The following is a 20,000-nucleotide window of genomic DNA, read 5'->3' as shown; positions in this document are numbered from 1 at the left end:
AACCATACTAAATGAATGTATCTTACAAGTAGACAAAATAAAATTCCTTGGTGTAATTTTTGACAAACACCTAACTTTTAAGCACCATATCTCCAATCTCTGTCTACGGCTATCCAGAATCATTCCCCTACTTCTCAAAGTAAAACACTTTGCCCCAATTAAAATTCTTAAATGTCTGTACTATGCTCATATATACCCACACCTTACCTATTGTAATCCTATCTGGTCCCAAACCTACCCTTGTCATCTATCCCAGGTTAATATACTTCATAAGAAAATTATTAGAATATTAACAAACAGTGATTTTAATGAACATACTCAACCATTATTTAAAAGTCTCAATATCCTAAAACCTTGCTGATTTATCTCAACTCTCCATTGCATCATTCATGTACAAAACATTAAATTTAAGTAACTACATTACACAACCTTTGCACAATTACCAAACTCGAAACCAGTATTCACTCTACATTCCCAGACCTAGTTTAACACTGTTCAAACACTCCACCATGTATATAGGACCTAAGATTTGGAATTATTTACCAGGTGATATAAAACAATCAAAGAGTCTATCCTGCTTCAAAACAAAATTAAAGAGTCATTTGTTATACGCTTATTAGTTATACACATGTTATACGCTTGTTATATGTTATATGCTAGCTCATCAGACATTACCCTCATGTACTAGTATCATCACAGTAGTCAATAATTCATTGTGAAATGGAAATAGTGAAAAGTATATCTATTAATATACTATATTTTCTTGTATCTTATTTATTCAACTTTCTCCTAGTATTGATTAATTCTTCATGCATTTACATTGTATTATTAGTGTCAGTATCTTTATTCTTCTTCTTCTTCTTCTTCTTCTTCTTCTTCTTATTATTATTATTATTATTATTATTATTATTATTATTATTGTTATTATTATTATTATTATTATTATTATTATTATCATTATTATTATTAAGTATTTGTTAAAGTGCTATTTTATCTTATGTTCTGTGCAAATTTCTCCCAAAATCAGTATTATTAGTTATCAACAAAGGTAATTTGTGCTTCATATGAGGAGTTCCTTTAGACTTAGCAACTTATTTATATTTTCATATACCCATATTATTATTATTATAGATACAAATTTAGATTTCCTGTTATTGCACAAGGTAAAAACTCAAGGATAATTCTTCTTTATATGGACAAGTGTTTTATTACTCTAATATATAGGATTAAATGTTCTTCTTCTTTCTTTTTTCTTTTTTTTTTAAGTTACTTTTATAATTAGTCCTAATATATAAATATATAATTTTTTTTTTTTTTTTTGTCTGCCCATAAAGCAGTTGCTTGCTAAGGGCTGTTTGTTTGTTATAAAATTATATTAAGTTCTTAACTCAACTGTTAAAATGACAAACATAATAAAGTGTTTAAGTGTTTAAGTGAGAGAGGTGTTTGATGGTGTTTGGGGTTTACGTTACATAAGAACATAAGAAATAAGGGAAGCTGCAAGAAGCGACCAGACTTACACGTGGCAATCCTTGTATGAAAATCCTACCTATTTCCACCTATCATCCCCATCCATAAATCCGTCTAATCTTCTCTTAAAGCTCCCTAATGTCTTAGTTTCTAAACAACATGATTACCAAGTCCGTTCCTCCTCATCCACCACTCTATTTGAGAACCAATTTCTTCCTCTTTCCTAAACCTAAATTTTTCAAGCTTGAACCCGTTATTTCTTGTTCTGTCCTGGTTGCTGATCCTAAGAATTTTGCTTATGTCCCCCTTGTTATAACTCTAAATCGTTGCTTTCCCATGCCGGGAATCGAACCCGGGCCTCCTGGATGAAAACCAGGTATCCTAGCCACTAGACCACATGGGAATTACTGATCCTCGGAGCATCCCCTGTGCGGAGGCGTGCCAGACACTCTCTCTCTCTCTCTCTCTCTCTCTCTCTCTCTCTCTCTCTATCTCTCTCCTCTCTCTCTCTCACCTCTCCTCTCTCTCTCTCTCTCGCTTGAAATCATATTTTTAGTCTTGGGTCTCGACAAAGTGACTTACATTGAAAGGATGCCGGGACCTATTGAGTTTTTTGGTGGCTGGTTGGGTAGGTGTGTGCTTTTGTGTGTGTGTGTGTGTGTGTGTGTGTGTGTGTGTGTGTGTGTGTGTGTGTGTGTGTGTGTGTGTGTGTGTGTGTGTGTGTGTGTGTGTGATCATGATAAATATGTTTCATTTTTCTTCTTTTCTTCTATAGATTTATTTTGATGTGGAAATATATACACACTTAGTTCATAAAGTGTTCTTTATTTTATGCTTCGAATAAAGTTGACACACACACACACACACACACACACACACACACACACACACACACACACACACCACACACACACACACACACACACACACACACACAACATCTTTGTAGCCTTTGAAAACAGGTAGTCATGGTGAGAGAGGTGAGCATTTCTGAATCCATGCCTCAGTCAGTCTGGCGTGAAATGGCCTCATCACACTGGTCGGCGCCTCGTTCCCGACAATGTCTGCGTTCTAAAGTCAAAGGAATATTTGTCTTGTACCGTTATCAGCACCGTGATGACTGACCCAGCTAACGCCCCCGCCTCCCTCCCGCCCACCACCTCGCAGACAACAGGGGTCAAGTCCACGTCAATTAAAACACGTCACCAAACACGAACAATAGTTTTCAGGATTAGTTTTCGTTTTTTATCGCATATTTTTCATGAGCGAGAGATGTGAGGGAGGAAGGGAAGGGGAGGGGATGAGTCTGTAGCCTATGAAATAATTATTAATACTGCCGTCACTCAGGCTTAGCATCAGCCGCGTGTGCATAGTTAGATTCGTTTTTAGCTGTTAATTTAGTGTAATGGAGTTGTATGGCCCAGAGCGTAATGGCAGGGGCGCGTGATTGTGAAAAGGGAGAGACGCCCTCGGTCCCGCACGTTTGGCTGCAGCGGCGACCTGGGCATGGGAACCGAATGTTGTTGTGGTCGGTGGTGGTGGTTGTTGTGATTGTCGTTATTGTTTTGTATCCGTGTATTTTTCTGTGTGCCATGATCAGTGTTTGTCTCCCCATGTTATTGAAGGAACTCCCCAACAAGCAGAAGAATCCTGGTTTGTTGTTGTCGTTGCATTCACTCCTCGCATGATTCAGTCCTCTTACTCTTCCCTCGCCCCTTCAACATATTCCATACATTCCCTCCACTGTTGACTCCTCCTGTGCCTCTACATGCCTCACACCTGACACACGCTCATTTCCAGCAATTAGTCCTGTATGCTAAACTTCATTTAGGTTGTTGCCTTCTTATTATTCTAAACTATCTTATTTTTTGTTAATATATTTCATCTTATTTCATTCCATTTTTATTCATTTTATTGTATCGTCTTTCATTGCTTATAAACTACTTTTGAGTGCTGCATTTTTTGTTACCACAAACTACCCACTTATTTTCCTTTTATTTTCAGTATTTTTATTATTTATCATTACTGGAAACTACTCTATATTGCAACATTTTCATTGCCACACAAACTATCTGTGTGTGTTGTGTGGGTGTGTGTGTGTGTATGTGTGTGTGTGTGTGTGTGTGTGTGTGTGTGTGTGTGTGTGAATACGATCTCTCTCTCTAGCTGTTTTTTTTTTTTTAATGTTTGCCTTTGTGTCTCTCTCTGTCCATCTTTGTTTTTGTTTGTTTGTTTCTCTGTGCGTCTGTCTGCCTGTCCTGTCAGTCTGTCTGTTTGTTTATTTTTTAGTCTATCTGTCTTGTCTGTCTGTCTGTGTTCATCTATCTCAGTCTGCCTCTTTTGTCTGTCTAGCTGCCTGCCTGCTTCCTTGTCTTGTCGGCATGTACACGTGTGTGTGTGATGTGTGTGTGTGTGTGGTGTGCGTGTGTTGTGTGTGTGTGTGGTGTGTGTGTGTGTGTGTGTGTGTGTTAACAATAAAGAATCATCCCAGGGAAGCTAGCCATTGTCTAATATCAAGTAAGAACTGCAAGTATGGGGCGCATTGAAAAACCGAGGCACACACTCAGGTTACCTTTGTGTACACGTGAAGAGCAGACAGCGAAGGGATGGTGTTGCGGGGAGACTACTGAAGAAAGAGGCGAGAAATTCAGGGTTTGGGAAGGCTTAATACAATGGCTCTCTGGTTTCCCTCTAAGACCTTGAATTTAAAAGATAAGTCATAGTGATCCTTAAAAAATAATTAAAAAAAAGATGAAAGTGTGTGTTGGTGACGTATTGAATTGGATCTCTCTCTCTCTCTCTCTCTCTCTCTCTCATCTCTCTCTCTCTCACTCTCTCTCTCTCTCTCTCTCTCTCTCTCTCTCTCTCTCTCTCTCTCTCTCTCTCTCCTCTCTCTCCTCTCTCTCTCTCTCTGTTCACTCATGTGCACTTGCAACTGACGACACAGCAACACACACACACACACACACACATCACCACCACCACTAGTTCAAGCTCCATAACTCATCAAAAGTGTGTGGTTGACTTAACGTGCCTCCCCTTACACGGCTTGGCTTGGCTTGGCCTGGATTGGCTTGTTGCAGTTACAAATCCACTCTTCAGTCCTTCGTGCACATGTTCTCCACGTTCTACTCATGCAAAATTTAGTCATACATTTAAACTCATGTCATTCACGCTTTGGTATTTCACATTGCAGTCATAGATAGACAGATAGATAGTCACAATCCTGCCAGTCACATTCCAGTCACACACTCACAGTCACTCCTACACCCACGCTCCAGTCGTACATAGTCACTCTTAGTCCAGTCATGCTCCCACACTCCAGGCATCCCTCACGTTCCAGCCAGCAGTACATTGACACCCAGACCTGCACCATTCCAGCAATCTTTTTGTTCTTCAGGTGTTTGAGATCCATCATCCCCCATCCACGATCCCTCCTCCCTTCACTTCCTCTCTCACCGCCCTCCTTCCTTGTCCCTTCCTGCCTCATTGTTCTCCTCCCTCACTACCCCTCCTTCACTGGTCCTCCTTCCATCACTTCCCTTCTTCCCTGGCTCTCCTCTCTCACTACCCCTCCTTCCATGTCCCTCCGTCACTGACCAGCCTTCTCTCAATGTCCCTTCTTCCTTCATTACTTCTCCTTCCTTTACTGTTCATCCTTCCTTCATTTCTCCCTCCTCCACTGTTCCTCACGTCACTGTTCCCGGGCCCTCCTTCCCTCACTAGCTTTCCTTCCTTCATTGATCTTCCTTCAACGTTGTCGTGTTTCTACGTTGCACAATCTTGCTGTCTCCCTAATCTATAAGACTGGCTTTTGTGGGTTCATGGATACGCTTTGTTTATTTTTATTTTTTTTTTATCTAATTTGTGTTATTTACATATATTTACACTCATATGATATTCGACTTCCGACAACAAGGAAAAACTACGAAAATGGTTTCATCTCTCTTCAGATAAATACCATTAAATATCTGGAACACTTCACATTACACTTCCGATTCAAATCACTTCACATACTTAATACTTACTAATAAATCACATCCTACACAAACCTGGCAGGTAATATTCAATGAGGAACACATCCTACACTACCCAATTCCTCTCTGTCAATATATAACACCAACATTTTACTGTGACAGCATTACAACTGTGTGGCTCTACTTAGTGGTAACTGAGACAGGCGGCTTGCCCATCCTGACCCTCTCTGGTCTGACAGCTCTGTCTAGCTTGTCTCTCTGTCTGCTTCTGTCTATTCCCGTCTCCTACACCTTGTAATATACACGTGCTGTTAGAGCGACCTTTTGCCCCAGCAAGGCTTCCGCTGCCATAACATTGATTTTCCAATATTTCGATCATTCAGTTCATTTTCCTGTAACTTTCAATAAGGTTCATTTTCGAGTAACTATATTTATTTTCTCATACTTTGATCATATGGTTCATTTTCCTATACTTTCCCTAAGATCCATTTTCAAGGAACTATATTTATCTTCCCCGTACTTCGATCATACAGTTTATTTTCCCTTAACTTTCACTAAGGTTCATTCTCGAGTAGCTTTGGTAATCGCATCTTCTAATCAGGAACAAGGAGGCGGCGGTTCCTATGGTGTGCCGGCTGTCCGTGTTGTCCACGTCACCTGTTTTCCGGTGACCTCTGCTTTCCTCGTATACTAATTCAGTGATGGTCACCTGAGTACCTCTTCTTGTAATCTGGTGCTAATCTCCGGCCCTGTTGGTCTTGTGATGACTCACCGCACCTTGTTGTTCTCCTCGGTGGTCACGTCTCGTCTCTTATCTATCAGGGTGGTGATACCTTCTTGATACCTGCTGTCGTTTTTATTATCTTCTTCCCTCATTTATTCTTTCTTCTTCTTATTTCCCTTTTCATTTCTTCATTTCTTAATTCTTGTTTCATTCTTGTTTCTTGTTACATGTTTAATTTTTTGTTTGTTGGGTTACAACAACGTCCCTATTCTTCCTTCACGGTCCCTCTTCCCTCACTTACCTTTCTGCCATCATTATTCCTCCTTCCCTTCACTGCCTCTCCTCCCTTTCCTGCCCTATCCTGCTCATCCATTCCCCTTTCCCCTTCCTTCACCACCCTCCAGCCTCCCCCATCCTCGCCACTCTCGGACCTTGTTTATCTCTCTCTCTCTCTCTCTCTCTCTCTCTCTCTCTCTCTCTCTCTCTCTCTCTCTCTCTCTCTCTCTCTTGTCTATTTAAGTCTTGTCTGTTTTTTTTTTTTTTCTTTTCGTTTTGCTCTCTCATTACTTATGGCATCGTTTTCCTTCCTCTTTCTTTCTTCTTTCCTTATTGTATTTATTTGATTTCCTTTCTTCGTTTTCTACCTTTCCGTTATTTCGCTTTTTTTTTTTTATCCTTCCTGCCTTCCTTTCTTTCATTTGATTTCTCCCCTTTTCTTTTCCGTTTCTTCCTTTCCCTCTCCTTTTGTTCATACCTTCCTTTCTTCTTTTATTCTCCGTTTTGCTTTTATTTATTTTATTTATTTATTTATTTTTTTTGGGGGGGAATGGCTTTGCTTTTATTTATCCCCTTCTTTTCTCCTACGCTCCTTCCTTCCCTCCTTCCTCCCTTCCTCCCTCCCTCTCTCTTCGGGCCTGCATCCTTGCATTTTACAGCCTACATCCACTTTACAGGATTGCTCAGTGTGCCTTGTCACAGACGGCCTCGGAAGAACCAAAATACAAGTTAGATATGTTGTTTGTTCTTCATTTGTATTTCTTTGTGAGTGATCTAACCCCTTGCTCTTATCTATTACTGTTTGTTCTTCATTTATGATCGATTTCAACCTCTTGTCGTTATCTTTTACTTGTTGTGTTTCCTTTGTATCCCTCCGAGTGCCCATGTCTATTGGTGTTTCGTTCTTCCTTCGTGTTCCTGCAGGAGTGACCTAACCCTCACCTCTCTCTTCCTCAGCTGTGACACAAGGAGCAGCTCTCTCATCGACGGGGAGCGGTGGACGGCGGATGAATACTTCAGCTCCCGCGCCTTCTTCCGCATCATGTCCGACCCGCCGATCCTGGTGGTGGGCGGCGTGCGTCAGAGTTGAAATTGTATGGGACTCGTTGCTGTGCTCTGCGTGTAGCTGTGAGGTGAAGTACAGACAGCTGCATTGTCTCAGCCTCGGAGGTGCCACTTGCTCAAATTACGAATGGTTTAATCTTATTTTTTGCAGGCTGTGGAATATTACAGTATCTTATAATAAGACAAATTATATTAAAAGGCATGTAATTTACCGATAAACATTACACGACACCATTATTGCGGTGATTAAAAGTACTCCTGTAAAATGCTACGTGGCATCATCACTCAGCTGTTTTCAAGGTCACTTGGATTCGGTTCCCCTGTTACCTTGCTTTGATGATGCCACGTAGCATTTTACAGGAGTACTTTTAATCACCGCAATAATGTTGTCATGTAATGCTTATCGGTAAATTATATGTTTTTTTTATACCATTTGTCTTGTTATAAGATACTGCAACATTTCACAGCCTGCAAAAAAATAAGATTAAACCACTCGTAATTTGAGCAAGTGGCACCTCCGAGGCTGCGACAACGCAACCGTGTGTCCGTCATGTCACAGAGCACACCCGCGAGTCCCGTACATTTTCAACTCCTCTGACGGGTAAACAAAGCCTTAAAATGCATATGTGTATACAACATTCTCTACTTACAATTACACGTTCTTTCACCTCTTTCAGTATTTGCAGAAACTCTCGTTACACCCTGTATAAGAAATTTCAAGGTGGCGGACAAGCTGTCTCAATATATCAACCACGGGAACAATAGACACCTGTAATCGCTTCACTCAGGGCGTCCAATCCCTTATGCTTTCGGATACAATACTTTACATTCTTCACTTGTAAAATCCATTACCTTTTAAGCCTCGCACACACACACACACACACACACACACACACACACACACACACACACACACACACACACACCTTCCCTCAAACTCATTCATATTTCACCTTTTTTTCCCACAATGCATTTTAATCTTTCCTGTTCACTAATTAAGCTCCTTTGTGCACCTTATGAATTAATTCGAGCGTTTCATTATAAGTTACAGGAGAGAAGCAAGTGATATTTCTTATTGACTCGGTTTCATATGGAAGGGAAGGGATAGGAGGTAAAAAAGGGTTATTGTGATAGGTAAGGTAAAAAGGGTTATTTTTTTTTTATTAAAGTTGTTAACTTGCCTGTGAAAAGTGTGTGTGTGTGTGTGTGTGTGTAATATGTTTTCCTCTCTCTCTCTCTCTCTCTCTCTCTCTCTCTCTCTCTCTCTCTCTCTCTCTCTCTCTCTCTCTCTCTCTCTCTCTCTCTCTCAACGAAAGATAAGAGCGATAGTAAGCAGAAAGAGAAAACTGTTGTAAGGAGAGAGAGAGAGAGAGAGAGAGAGAGAGAGAGAGAGAGAGAGAGAGAGAGAGAGAGAGAGAGAGAGAGAGAATGGCGTCAACCACTAACACAAAATTAAATTCCTGACCAGATTCTCTCTCTCTCTCTCTCTCTCTCTCTCTCTCTCTCTCTCTCTCTCTCTCTCTCTCTCTCTCTCTCTCTCTCTCTCTAATCCTCATGATCCATCCCTGCTGCACCTAATCACAATGTAATGCCCTATTATTTGGTTTGTTTTCCCTAAGTGTTCCCCTCCTCACTCCATTTCCCCTTTTTTTCCCTCTTCTTCATTTTTCCTTTTGTCTTTATTCGTATTTTTCCTTTATTTTTCCCATTTTCCTCTTGTTTCGCCATTTTTTTCTCGTATTCTCTCCCTCATCCCTTTTTTCATTATTTTTTCCTTTTCCTTTTTCTCTATTTCCCCTTTCTCCCAATCCTCTGTGTGTATGTGTGTGTTTGCGCGCGCGCGCGCGTGTGTGTGTGTGTGTGTGTGTGTGTGTGTGTGTGTGTGTGTGTGTGTGTGTGTGTGTGTGTGTGTGCTGGCTCGTGATTGGCTGGATAGGGATGGCTTGGTGTGGCTTGGTGTGGATGCACTGGATTGGTTTGGGGATGGCTATTATTATTATTTGCTTGTATTTTATTTGTTTACTTATTTATTTATTTTTTATTATTTGTTTGTGTATGAGAGAGAGAGAGAGAGAGAGAGAGAGAGAGAGAGAGAGAGAGAGAGAGAGAGAGAGAGAGAGAGAGAGAGAGAGAGAGAGATTTAAGAAGACCACATAAAATTTCTCTCCCTTTCAATATTTAAGCTTCATTATCTTTCACCGTAGTATTTAAAAATATACGACTATGTTGGTTTGTGTATTTGGCGTTCAGATTAATTTGCTTTACTTAGTCTTCATTTATTTATTTACTTTGTGTTGGTGTATATAATTTTTTTCAGTGTTTAGTGATGAGATTATATTTTTTCATAGTGTGTTTATTTAGTCACTTTTTGTTGTAGGTTAATTCAAAGTTGAGCATTTTGACTCACATTTGACACTCACACTTGACTCACCATACTCATCAAGTTGTGTCCTGTATTTTTGTGCAAGCCTCATATTTTTGAATCATGCATCTAATATACTCTTCACTTGTACACACACATTGTGAGCCTCACTACATTCACGCAGGCCGCAAGAAAATTAGGCTTGTCGATTTTGGTTTCATTCTTTATTGTAGACACTGTACAAGATTGCAACATTGGTGTATGTAATGGTGTGTGTGTGTGTGTGTGTGTACAAGATTGCAACATTTGTGTATGTAATGGTGTGTGTGTGTGTGTGTGTGTACAAGATTGCAACATTTGTGTATGTAATTGTGTGTGTGTGTGTGTGTGTGGAGACAATTGTTGGTGAGGGTGTTGGTGAGGGGCTGTGGGGAGTCACTGTGGGTTTGTAAACATACTGTGGGGGACATACTGTGGGACTGTGCAGAGAGAGAGAGAGAGAGAGAGAGAGAGAGAGAGAGAGAGAGAGAGAGAGAGAGAGAGAGAGAGAGAGAGAGAGAGAGAGAGAGAGAGACTTGCAACCATATGGGGAGAGGTGTTATTCACTGTTCTTCATCGCAAAAGTATTGTTCATAGTTGTTCATTGCAGGTGAGAGAAGACACAGTATGTTGAGGGAAGGCAGCTGCACTAGTGACAGCAGCAGCAGAGCCCCACCACTGCTGCTGTTCCTCTCCTCTTCCCAGCACAGCAGCACACAGGACACATTTCCATCATCTTTAAATCCCGGACACTTGTGCCTTGGTGATAATCTCACAGCAGCAAACCCTACATTGCTCAGGTCAACTTCCAGCTAGAATCATAATATCTGGAGTTATTTTTCCACAAAGAAGGATTCAAAATATCCCCCCCCCAAAAATAAGATATTTTTAGAAATGAAAATCCACTCGAATTTTCTGCCTGAAGCTCTCGTTAAAATGACTCCCTCTTGAATCTTGTGTCCGACTCCAGCTGTGTCCAAGAGAATGGATCTCCAGTTTGTAGTGAGACTTCCGAGCCGCCCAGACCTGTGAAGGCGAGCAGTCCATCAGATAATGAGAGTAGACAACATAAGCAACATAATGAGAGACAAAGTCACAATAATAGAGATAAAATGAAGGCACTCAAGTATTAATGAGAAAACAAAACAGAATAATAAGCAAAGTAAAATAATGAGACAGTAAGGCCAGTCAACAAATAATAGTGAATTTACTGTAGGAAGGGTCTGCTGTACTACTTAATGACCATTCAAGTCTACTTGTTAAAGATGTGTTTACACTTTGAAGTGTCATTTTCTTGTACTATGATACATTTTTAACTATTTTCTTCCACCTGCCTTAATTAACATTGAGTAGAGTCTCACTAATACAACTTAAATATTACTCAGCCGGCAGTCTTTGCCATGGTGGAGTGTGACACTGAATCAGTACTGACATTTTATCATTTACATTTCATTACTTTGATTACTCAACAAAAAAATACTGCATTGTTTTTTGTAACCTGCTGACTGGTGAAGGGACAACGTGTGCTCCTCAACACTTGGTTCTTGCCACGTGCCGCAGCAGGCTGACAGCTTCCAGTGGGCCTGTCTGAGGTAATGCACCACACAACATTAGGAATAGGAACAATTATTTCACTAAAACTTTAATTACCTGCACTAAAAACTTTCAATGTGTTGGGTCCGAAACATAATGATACGTTGGTGGGTTTATTCGGGGTTCAATTGAGTTACTCAGATGTTCGGGGTTTTGGGGTTTCACACTGTGTATTTTTAATCTGTGTCGAAGCCAATGAAATAAATAGCAGGTGTGGTACAAGTTAGTTCTGCTCCAGCTGTCTTAGGACTCACACGTTTTATTCCCTGTCCTACTCGCCTAATACACATTGCTAGCAAGGATGGCTCAGAGTTTAACAGGTTATGGGCCCAGGAACAGACTGTATTTTGACGGTGATGAGCGCAAGTACGAGTTATGGGAAGTGAAGTTTTTGGGCTACATGCGGCTACAGAAATTGCATAATGTGATTGATCCTCCTGCATCAAGTACGACTGCTGCAGACGTTACCAAAAATGCCGAGGCATTTGCGGAGTTGATTCAGTTCCTGGATGACCGTAGTCTATCCCTTGTGATGCGTGATGCGAAGGACGATGGACGTGAGGCACTGAGGATTTTACGGGAACACTACTTATCGAAAGGTAAACCCAAGGTCATATCACTGTACACGGAGCTCACAACGTTGCTTAAGGGAGAAAACGAGAGTGTTACAGACTATGTGATTCGAGCCGAGACGGCGGCAACTGCACTTAAAACGTCTGGTGAAACTATTAGTGACAGCTTGTTGGTGGCAATGGTGCTTAAGGGTTTACCTACGGAATTCAAGCCATTTATGACTGTAATTACACAAAGAGAAAAGGCATTGACATTTGCCGAGTTCAAGGTGTCTCTCAGAAGTTTCGAGGAGACAGAGAAGTCGTGCGGCGACAAAAGTGACAGTGACAGAGTGATGAGGATAGAGTCTCGTAAATTCAGTGGTACGTGTTTCAAGTGCGGTCTTCAGGGTCACAAATCGGTCGACTGCCGTGTCTCTAGACCGAACCAGACTTTAAGAAGATGGTGTGAGAACTGCAGGAATAACTCCCACGATACGAAGTTTTGTTGGAAGAGTTCGGGGGGTAACAGTGGTAAAGACTCTGCCAGGAACGTAAAAGATTATAGTGATGATTATGACAGTCAGAGCCACAGTTTTGTGTTTAAAGTGGGGCTTCGGAGATCAGAGACTGAATCATGTGTTGTGGTTAACAAGTTAATGGTGGACTGTGGTGCAACTACTCATATAATCAATGATGACTCCAAATTTGTGTGTTTTGACAAGCAATTTGATCCTGAGAGACATTTTATTGAACTAGCTGATGGTAGTAGAACAAATAATCTGGTTAAAAAGAAAGGTGATGCCTGTGTTACCCTTGTAGACTCTTGTGGTAATGTTCATACAACAATTCTGGAAAATGCTCTCTATGTACCTTCCTTCAAGCAAGATATTTTCTCGGTTCAAGCTGCCACTGAGAAGGGTGCATCAATCGAGTTTAAACCAAATTCTGCAGAGTTAACATCTACAAACGGTACAAAGTTTGACATAGTTAAGCATGGTAGACTGTATTTCTTAAACAATACTGTGTGTTCAAATAGGGCGTCCTATACATTGAGACAGTGGCATGAAATTCTCGGTCATTGTAATGTGAGTGATATTTTGAAACTTGAAGGTGTAGTGACCGGGATGAAAATTAGTGACAAAAAGGACTTTGATTGTGGCATTTGTGTTAAAGGGAAAATGACTCAGTTTAGAAACAGACAAGCTGATGAGCGTTCAAAAGCTAAACTAGATATGGTACACTGTGACCTAGCTGGTCCCATTGATCCTGTTGCCAAGGACGGTTTTAAGTATGCACTCAGTTTTGTTGATGATTACTCCGGTCTTATCATGATATACTTCCTCAAATATAAGTGTGACACCTTACAGGCAACTAAGCATTTCATAGCAGACATTTCTCCCTATGGCTCAGTGAAATGTCTCAGAAGTGATGAAGGTACGGAATTTACTTCTAATGCATTCGCAGATTTACTCGTGGAAAATAAAATCAAGCATGAAATGTCTTCTCCCTACTCACCTCACCAAAATGGTACCGCTGAAAGAGGCTGGCGTACTCTTTTTGAAATGGCCAGATGTTTACTAATAGTCTGGTCTGCCAAAGTTTCTGTGGACGTATGCCGTTATGGCCTCTGCTTACATTAGAAACAGATGTTATAACCTTAGGATTAAGAAGACTCCATTCGAGGCTTTTGCAGGTAAAAAGCCAAATATTAGTAATATGCACATTTTTGGTTCTGTATGTTATGCCTATGTACAACAGAAGAAAAAACTTGATGCCAGAAGTGAGGATGGAATTTTAGTAGGCTATGATAAGTCTAGTCCAGCATACCTTGTATATTTTCCAAAGACTGGTACAGTAAGGAAAGTTGGATGTGTCAAATTTACCAGGCCTAGCGTAGATGTAAGTTCAGATGTAGCATGGGGTAGTGAATGTGACTGGACTACAACACGTAGTACTGACACTGAAGCTAGCCCAGAAGTTGGTAACCAAACAGAGGACAGTGTGTGTTTAAGGCGGTCAGAAAGAGTAAAACGTAAACCCATATATTTTGGTGACTGTATTGTTGGTGATGAAATGGATGAGGCTTTGGATAGTATTGTGAATTGTACTGTTGACTATTGCTATAAACTAGCCAGTGTACCTTATACATATCAAGATGCTATTGCATCTCCTGATTCTGATAAATGGCGAGAAGCTATGGAATTGGAAATGAAAACTCTAAAGGATAATGAGACTTTTGAGCTTACTACTTTGCCTGAAGGTAGAAAAGCTGTGGGAAGTAGGTGGGTATATGACCCTGATTCTGATAAATGGCGAGAAGCTATGGAATTGGAAATGAAAACTCTAAAGGATAATGAGACTTTTGAGCTTACTACTTTGCCTGAAGGTAGAAAAGCTGTGGGAAGTAGGTGGGTATATGACCTGAAGTTTAACCCTAACAATGAGACAAGGTACAAGGCTCGTTTTGTTGCTAAGGGTTACTCTCAGGAGGCAGGTATAGATTATCACGAAACATTTTCCCCAACTACTAGGATCACATCTGTAAGAACTTTAATGCAGTTGGCTGTACAACATGACCTGGTTGTTCATCAAATGGATGTAAAAACTGCCTACTTAAATGCACCTATTGATTGTGAAATTTATGTTGAACAACCCAAGGGTTTCTGTGTGGAGGGTAATGGTGGCGAGAAGTTGGTGTACAAATTAAAGAAATCCTTGTATGGTCTCAAACAAAGTGGTAGAAATTGGAGTTCACTGTTGCACTCATATTTGGTTGACCTAAGTTTAACTCAGTCATTTGCTGACCCATGTCTTTATACCAGAATTACTGATGATGAGGTAACCAATGTATTAGTTTGGGTTGATGACATAATAATTGCGGCCAGCAGTGATGCAAAATTGAAGAACATGAAGGAAAGTCTGGGTGATAAATTTAGGATGAAAGATCTAGGCAAAATTTCCTGGTATCTAGGTATACAGTTTGTGTGTGATGATAATGTAATTAAAATGAATCAAACTAAATATGTGGAAAAGATCCTTGAGAAATTTGGTATGCAACATTGTAAACCTGCCTATACTCCTTGTAACATGGATGTGAACAAAGTATGTATTAGTTCTAGTGAATCAAAACTGGCTGATATCAATATGTATAGAGGATTAGTTGGAAGTCTAATCTATGTAATGACATGTACTAGACCTGATTTGTGCTTTATTGTAACTAAATTGTCTCAGAATATGACTAATCCAACTACTTCTCATCTCACTATGGCCAAGCATGTATTAAGATATTTGAAAGGTACCATTGATCAATGTTTGACTTTTAAAAAGTCAGATGAGTCACTGAATTTGATTGGGTATTGTGATGCTGACTGGGCTAATGCACAAGATCGCAGAAGTATTACCGGGTATAGCTTCCAACTTTCCAGTGGGGGTCCATTAATCTCTTGGAAGACTAGAAAACAGAGAACAGTTGCTCTGTCTACTTGTGAAGCCGAGTATATGGCCTTGTCTGCCGCTACTCAAGAGGCAAAGTTTTTATTGCAATTACTGGAAGATATGACAGGAAGTACTTCGATAAACAGCTGTACTATACACTGTGATAACCAAGGTGCCATAAAATTAGTTGAAAACCCTGTCCAGCATCAGAGATCAAAGCACATAGATATTAGATACCATTTTATTAGGATAGAGGTTCAGAGAGGTGTAGTGCAACTTAACTATGTACCATCTGATCAAAATATTGCTGATATGTTCACTAAACCTGTACCTAAAGTAAAGCTTTGTGATTTCAGTAAAGTTATTATGGGTGTGTAGATAGTTAAAACAGGAGTGTGTATTGATTTAATGTGTGTTGTATTGTATATACCCATCATTAGTTTCAGTGGGGGTGTTGGGTCCGAAACATAATGATACGTTGGTGGGTTTATTCGGGGTTCAATTGAGTTACTCAGATGTTCGGGGTTTTGGGGTTTCACACTGTGTATTTTTAATCTGTGTCGAAGCCAATGAAATAAATAGCAGGTGTGGTACAAGTTACTCGTAGTTCTGCTCCAGCTGTCTTAGGACTCACACGTTTTATTCCCTGTCCTACTCGCCTAATACACATTGCTAGCAAGGATGTCTCAGAGTTTAACACAATGAGTTTATGTACTTTGTGAATTTAGGAATCTGGAACAATGATTGCACTTATTTAACTACCTGCACTAAAGTGTTTGCTTTAGTTATGGTGTTGACTAAGTATAATACTTTAAGGGGCGTGACCTCCGCCACATTGCTTCAGCAGCCTTCAAGTCCCGGCAATGAAACGGTTCGTGTGAGGAAGACTGCTTCTGGTGCTACAGGTGGAAATTGTTACTAGTGTGTAAGTATGTGGTAAATATCTGTGGAAACCAAAGAATGTTTTCACTCGTACCAAACGTTATGGTCATGGAGATATCTCTCTTCCTGCACACAAAACAACTACAACCACCTAATTATTTATTACACACACACACACTCCTATACCAGCCTAGGAGTCCCCATCTGGTAACGACCCTAAATGTCTTGACACCCCTCTCAGTTTTTCTTCTTAAACTTCTACAGATTGAACGCGAATGTTGCAGAACACTGCCTCTCCTCTATTAAGCTTCATCATCCTTTCCTCACTGAAACCCTGGTGTCTGAGGCAACTGACAGTAGCCCCTTTTCAGTTTCCTCTTACTTTCTCTATCCAAAGCTGGATGTTGTGTTTATGTGCGCAATGAAATTAACCTGCTTTCGTGCCCACGCTCTTGAATCTTTCGGGTTTTCCACCACCTGGCTACGACAACAGAGTCCCTTTCATACTAAATTTATCTGTGTTGTATACCTTTCACCTAACTCCTCTGACTAAGAAATCCTTAGAATGTGCTCCACTTTGGAAGTTAAGTAGTCAAACTCTCTTTCCTTTTGCAGAGATCTCCATTCTTGGAGACTTCAATGTTCACCACCAGCTTTGGCTTTCCTCTCCATTCACTGACCATCCTGGTGAACTAACCTTTAAATTTGCTATCCTCCATGACCTAGAGCAATTGGTGCAACACTCTAATCGTATTCCTGACCGTCTTAGAGATATGCCCAACATTCTTGACCTTTTCCTGACCTCTAATCCTTCTGCTTATTCTGTTACCCTCTCTTCTCTGTTGGGCTCTCCGATCACATCTAGTATCTGTATCTTGTCCTATCACTCCAATCCCTCCTCAGGATCCCCTAAGCGAAGGTGCCTCTGGCGTGTTGGCTATGCTAGTTGGGGGAACCTGAGGAGGTATTTTGCTGATTTTCCTTGGAATGACTACTGCGTCCGTGACGGAGACCGCCCTGTGTGCCGAGTGCATAAGAGGTGATAGTGTCTGGCATGGAGGCGTACATTCCTCACTCTTTTTCTCGACCTAAACCTCCAAAACTTGGTTTAACATAGCTTGTTCTCCTGCTATACATGAGAGAGATGTGTCCCACCAAAGGTGCTTAAGCCTTCCATCACCAGAATCTCATGCACTTTACATTTCTGCCCGGAACCATGCCAAGTCTGTTCTCCAACTAGCCAAAAACTCCTTCATTAATAGTGTCAAAACCTTTCAAGATCTAAGTCCCCCGTGACTTCTGCCACTTAACCCAAAAACATCTATAATAACTTTGATTTTTCTTTCCCTCCTTTATTTCAACCAGATGGCATCACTGCTATCACATCCATCTCTAAAGCTGAACTCTTTGCTCAATCCTTTGCTACAAACTCTACCTTGGACGATTCAAGGTTTGTTCCTCTCTCTCCTCCACTAGCGTACACAAGACTGTCAGTATACAATGGACATGACACACTGAGGCAGCTGGTACTGCTTTGGCTCTAAATGTTATAATAATACTCTGCCACTTTGTTGACGAGTGACAATACAACCTCTCATTCCTCAGACTGTTTTTTTCACGTAACAGCTTCAAACCAAATCCTGAAATACTGAACCAACATGAACCACCTCTGATATCAAGTAGTCAGCACTGTGAAGGGCTGTACAGTTCCTTACCTCACTAAATAATAATACTTTCTGATCCAATCTGTCTCTGTCTGTCTGTCTGCTGCCATGGCTTGACCTGCTCTTCTTTCATCTGTAGCTTCCATTCTGTCTGCCGTCTCCCTGCATCCTCTTGTCCACCACACCATCCTCCCTTGTGTGTTTGCTGCCACTGTCTATCTAGAAAAAAATGTTTTCTGCCAAACCTTGAACTAGTACAACATGAACCACCTGTGGTCTAATCTTTCTCCAGCATTTCTTCTGTCCACTGTCACTGTCTGAACCAGTCACCTAACACACCATCCTTCCTGCCACGGTCATCCCTCTCTGATGCTCTTCTCTTTCTCCCTCTCTCAGCGTGGTGGCAGCACGGGCCTCGGCACTCCCTGGCACCACGGCAGGTGTCAGTGAGGCAGGCAGGTGTTGGTTCAAGTCCTGGCAGTGTCACTTCGCTGCTGTATTGTTTGGTGCAGCGGATGATGCTACGTTTTTCATCACTTAGTGTAGAGTCTATTTTTGCTTGACGTTATTTGTGTTGGTAAGGCATTTCCACTATATAGTGGTAGATATTCTGGGAAATAAGGAATTAGCAATACTAAGACATGCTTGAACAACACTCACCAGTGAACAACACTCACCAGTGTGGAAGACTTGTCAGGCAGTGGCTGTAGTGGCTTCACTTGAACCACGACCATGTTCTCCTCAACCCTTGGAAAGAGAACAATTCATCTGAAATGGAGATACAAAGATATTGGGGAAAATGTAAGAGAGACGCTGCAAAGTGTAGCTGACAGTGTGCGCGTCGTCATCAAGAGGAGGGGCTCTAAAATGAAACAGTAGGACACTCGTGAAGACATTCATACTATCTTTTCTCAAGGGAAGTGTGTGTCGTGTGTGTTAACAACGTCAGGCGCGGACATTTTTTGCATCAAGGGTGATGTACGATCCGGACATGAAAAAAGTTTTTTTTTTCTTTTATAATTTTCTAATTTTTTTCCGCTTCTTTTGATATATGTAACGTTGATAAGAACTAAAAAATCCCCTTATGTAAAGAGGTCTTCTGTTATGAAATTCCCACGGTTTCGCCCGCTGCGAGACATGTCACACAAGTTTTTTTTTTACATTTTTTTTTTCTCTTTTCATATATTTTTCTGACATGCCCGTTCTTCTTCACTCTCCCATGAATATCTACGGTTCTCTTGCTGCATACAATATTAGAAAGCACGAAATTCTAGGTTTAACTATTTTCTCAAATTGATATACGAAAAAAAAATAATATAATTATTTCTTTTTTCGTAAATCTAGCAAATAGTCAATGTATCTGCATTAGATATCTTTTGCATTAATATTTTATTTATTTTTAAACAATTAAACACTGGTTTTTACTTAAAAATCTGGCGAAATATAACAAAAATTGTTTTCACCCGCCTTCTCCCCTCCCACCCGGTAATTAAGGGTGAAATCATGAATAGCTTTAGGCCTTATAATACAAAACCAATCGGAGTAACTAAAACTATGTCTGCTTTTTCAACATATTCTGATGTATATATCGCGTGAATTTCAAGTCCCTGGCTGCAATAGGTGAATTAGTCACCCCTTAAACTTTATGACATAATATCTCAAAATGGCAGATTTTAGCATATAAAAATGATCTGCTCCGTTTTTATTGGTGTTACAGACAAATGGGCTATTGCGGCTTATCAAACTGTGATAGGCGAACAAAGTCTGCTGTCGTCATTTTTGTTTGGAGTTGATTTTGATTTTTGACAAATATTTCAGTTTTTTTTTTTTTTACTTTTCATCGAAAAAAAAAATCGTACAATAAAAGAAAAAAGATAGCAGACTTTGTTCTCCTATCCTTCCTGATCAAAATACTTTTTAAATAAATGAGGGAGGAGATACGAGTTGAACACAGGCAAT

At 40.5% G+C, this 20,000-nt stretch overlaps 2 protein-coding genes, 1 long non-coding RNA gene and 1 other non-coding gene across 7 annotated transcripts in view; 2 read left to right on the top strand and 2 right to left on the bottom strand.

The window, feature by feature from the left end:
• Positions 1-11,271, top strand: part of LOC135097494 (uncharacterized) — a 22,755-nt gene extending 11,484 nt beyond the window's left edge. For 2 of the 3 annotated variants that reach the window (XM_063999443.1, XM_063999444.1), the window contains 2 exons: positions 7,405-7,580; positions 10,524-11,271. In XM_063999443.1, the coding sequence (XP_063855513.1) occupies positions 7,405-7,580; positions 10,524-10,547 (200 nt within the window). In that variant the 3' untranslated portion in view covers positions 10,548-11,271. The remainder of the gene's footprint in view (positions 1-7,404; positions 7,581-10,523) is intronic. The other variant, XM_063999445.1, reaches the window with a different exon arrangement.
• Positions 1,802-1,873, bottom strand: Trnae-uuc (transfer RNA glutamic acid (anticodon UUC)). The gene has a single exon. It is a non-coding gene; the product is annotated as a tRNA-Glu (tRNA).
• LOC135097495 (uncharacterized) overlaps positions 10,793-20,000 on the bottom strand; it is a 9,974-nt gene continuing 766 nt past the window's right edge. The window contains exons 2-5 of one of the 2 annotated variants that reach the window (XM_063999446.1): positions 18,719-18,809; positions 18,093-18,256; positions 11,412-11,500; positions 10,793-10,939 (exon numbers count right to left, since the gene is read on the bottom strand). In XM_063999446.1, the coding sequence (XP_063855516.1) occupies positions 10,845-10,939; positions 11,412-11,500; positions 18,093-18,256; positions 18,719-18,775 (405 nt within the window). In that variant the 5' untranslated portion in view covers positions 18,776-18,809 and the 3' untranslated portion in view covers positions 10,793-10,844. Of the gene's footprint in view, positions 10,940-11,411; positions 11,501-16,329; positions 16,395-18,092; positions 18,443-18,718; positions 18,810-20,000 lie in introns of those variants that run through there. The other variant, XR_010265741.1, reaches the window with a different exon arrangement.
• On the top strand, positions 11,387-18,579 carry LOC135097497 (uncharacterized). Its single transcript, XR_010265744.1, has 3 exons — positions 11,387-11,505; positions 16,343-16,420; positions 18,438-18,579. It is a non-coding gene; the product is annotated as an uncharacterized LOC135097497 (long non-coding RNA).

This window comes from Scylla paramamosain, unplaced genomic scaffold (assembly GCF_035594125.1).
Source record: "Scylla paramamosain isolate STU-SP2022 unplaced genomic scaffold, ASM3559412v1 Contig23, whole genome shotgun sequence".
Taxonomy (NCBI): Eukaryota; Metazoa; Arthropoda; class Malacostraca; order Decapoda; family Portunidae; genus Scylla; species Scylla paramamosain.
The sequence above is the reverse complement of the archived record's forward strand: the minus strand, read 5'-3'. Positions and strand labels throughout refer to the sequence as shown.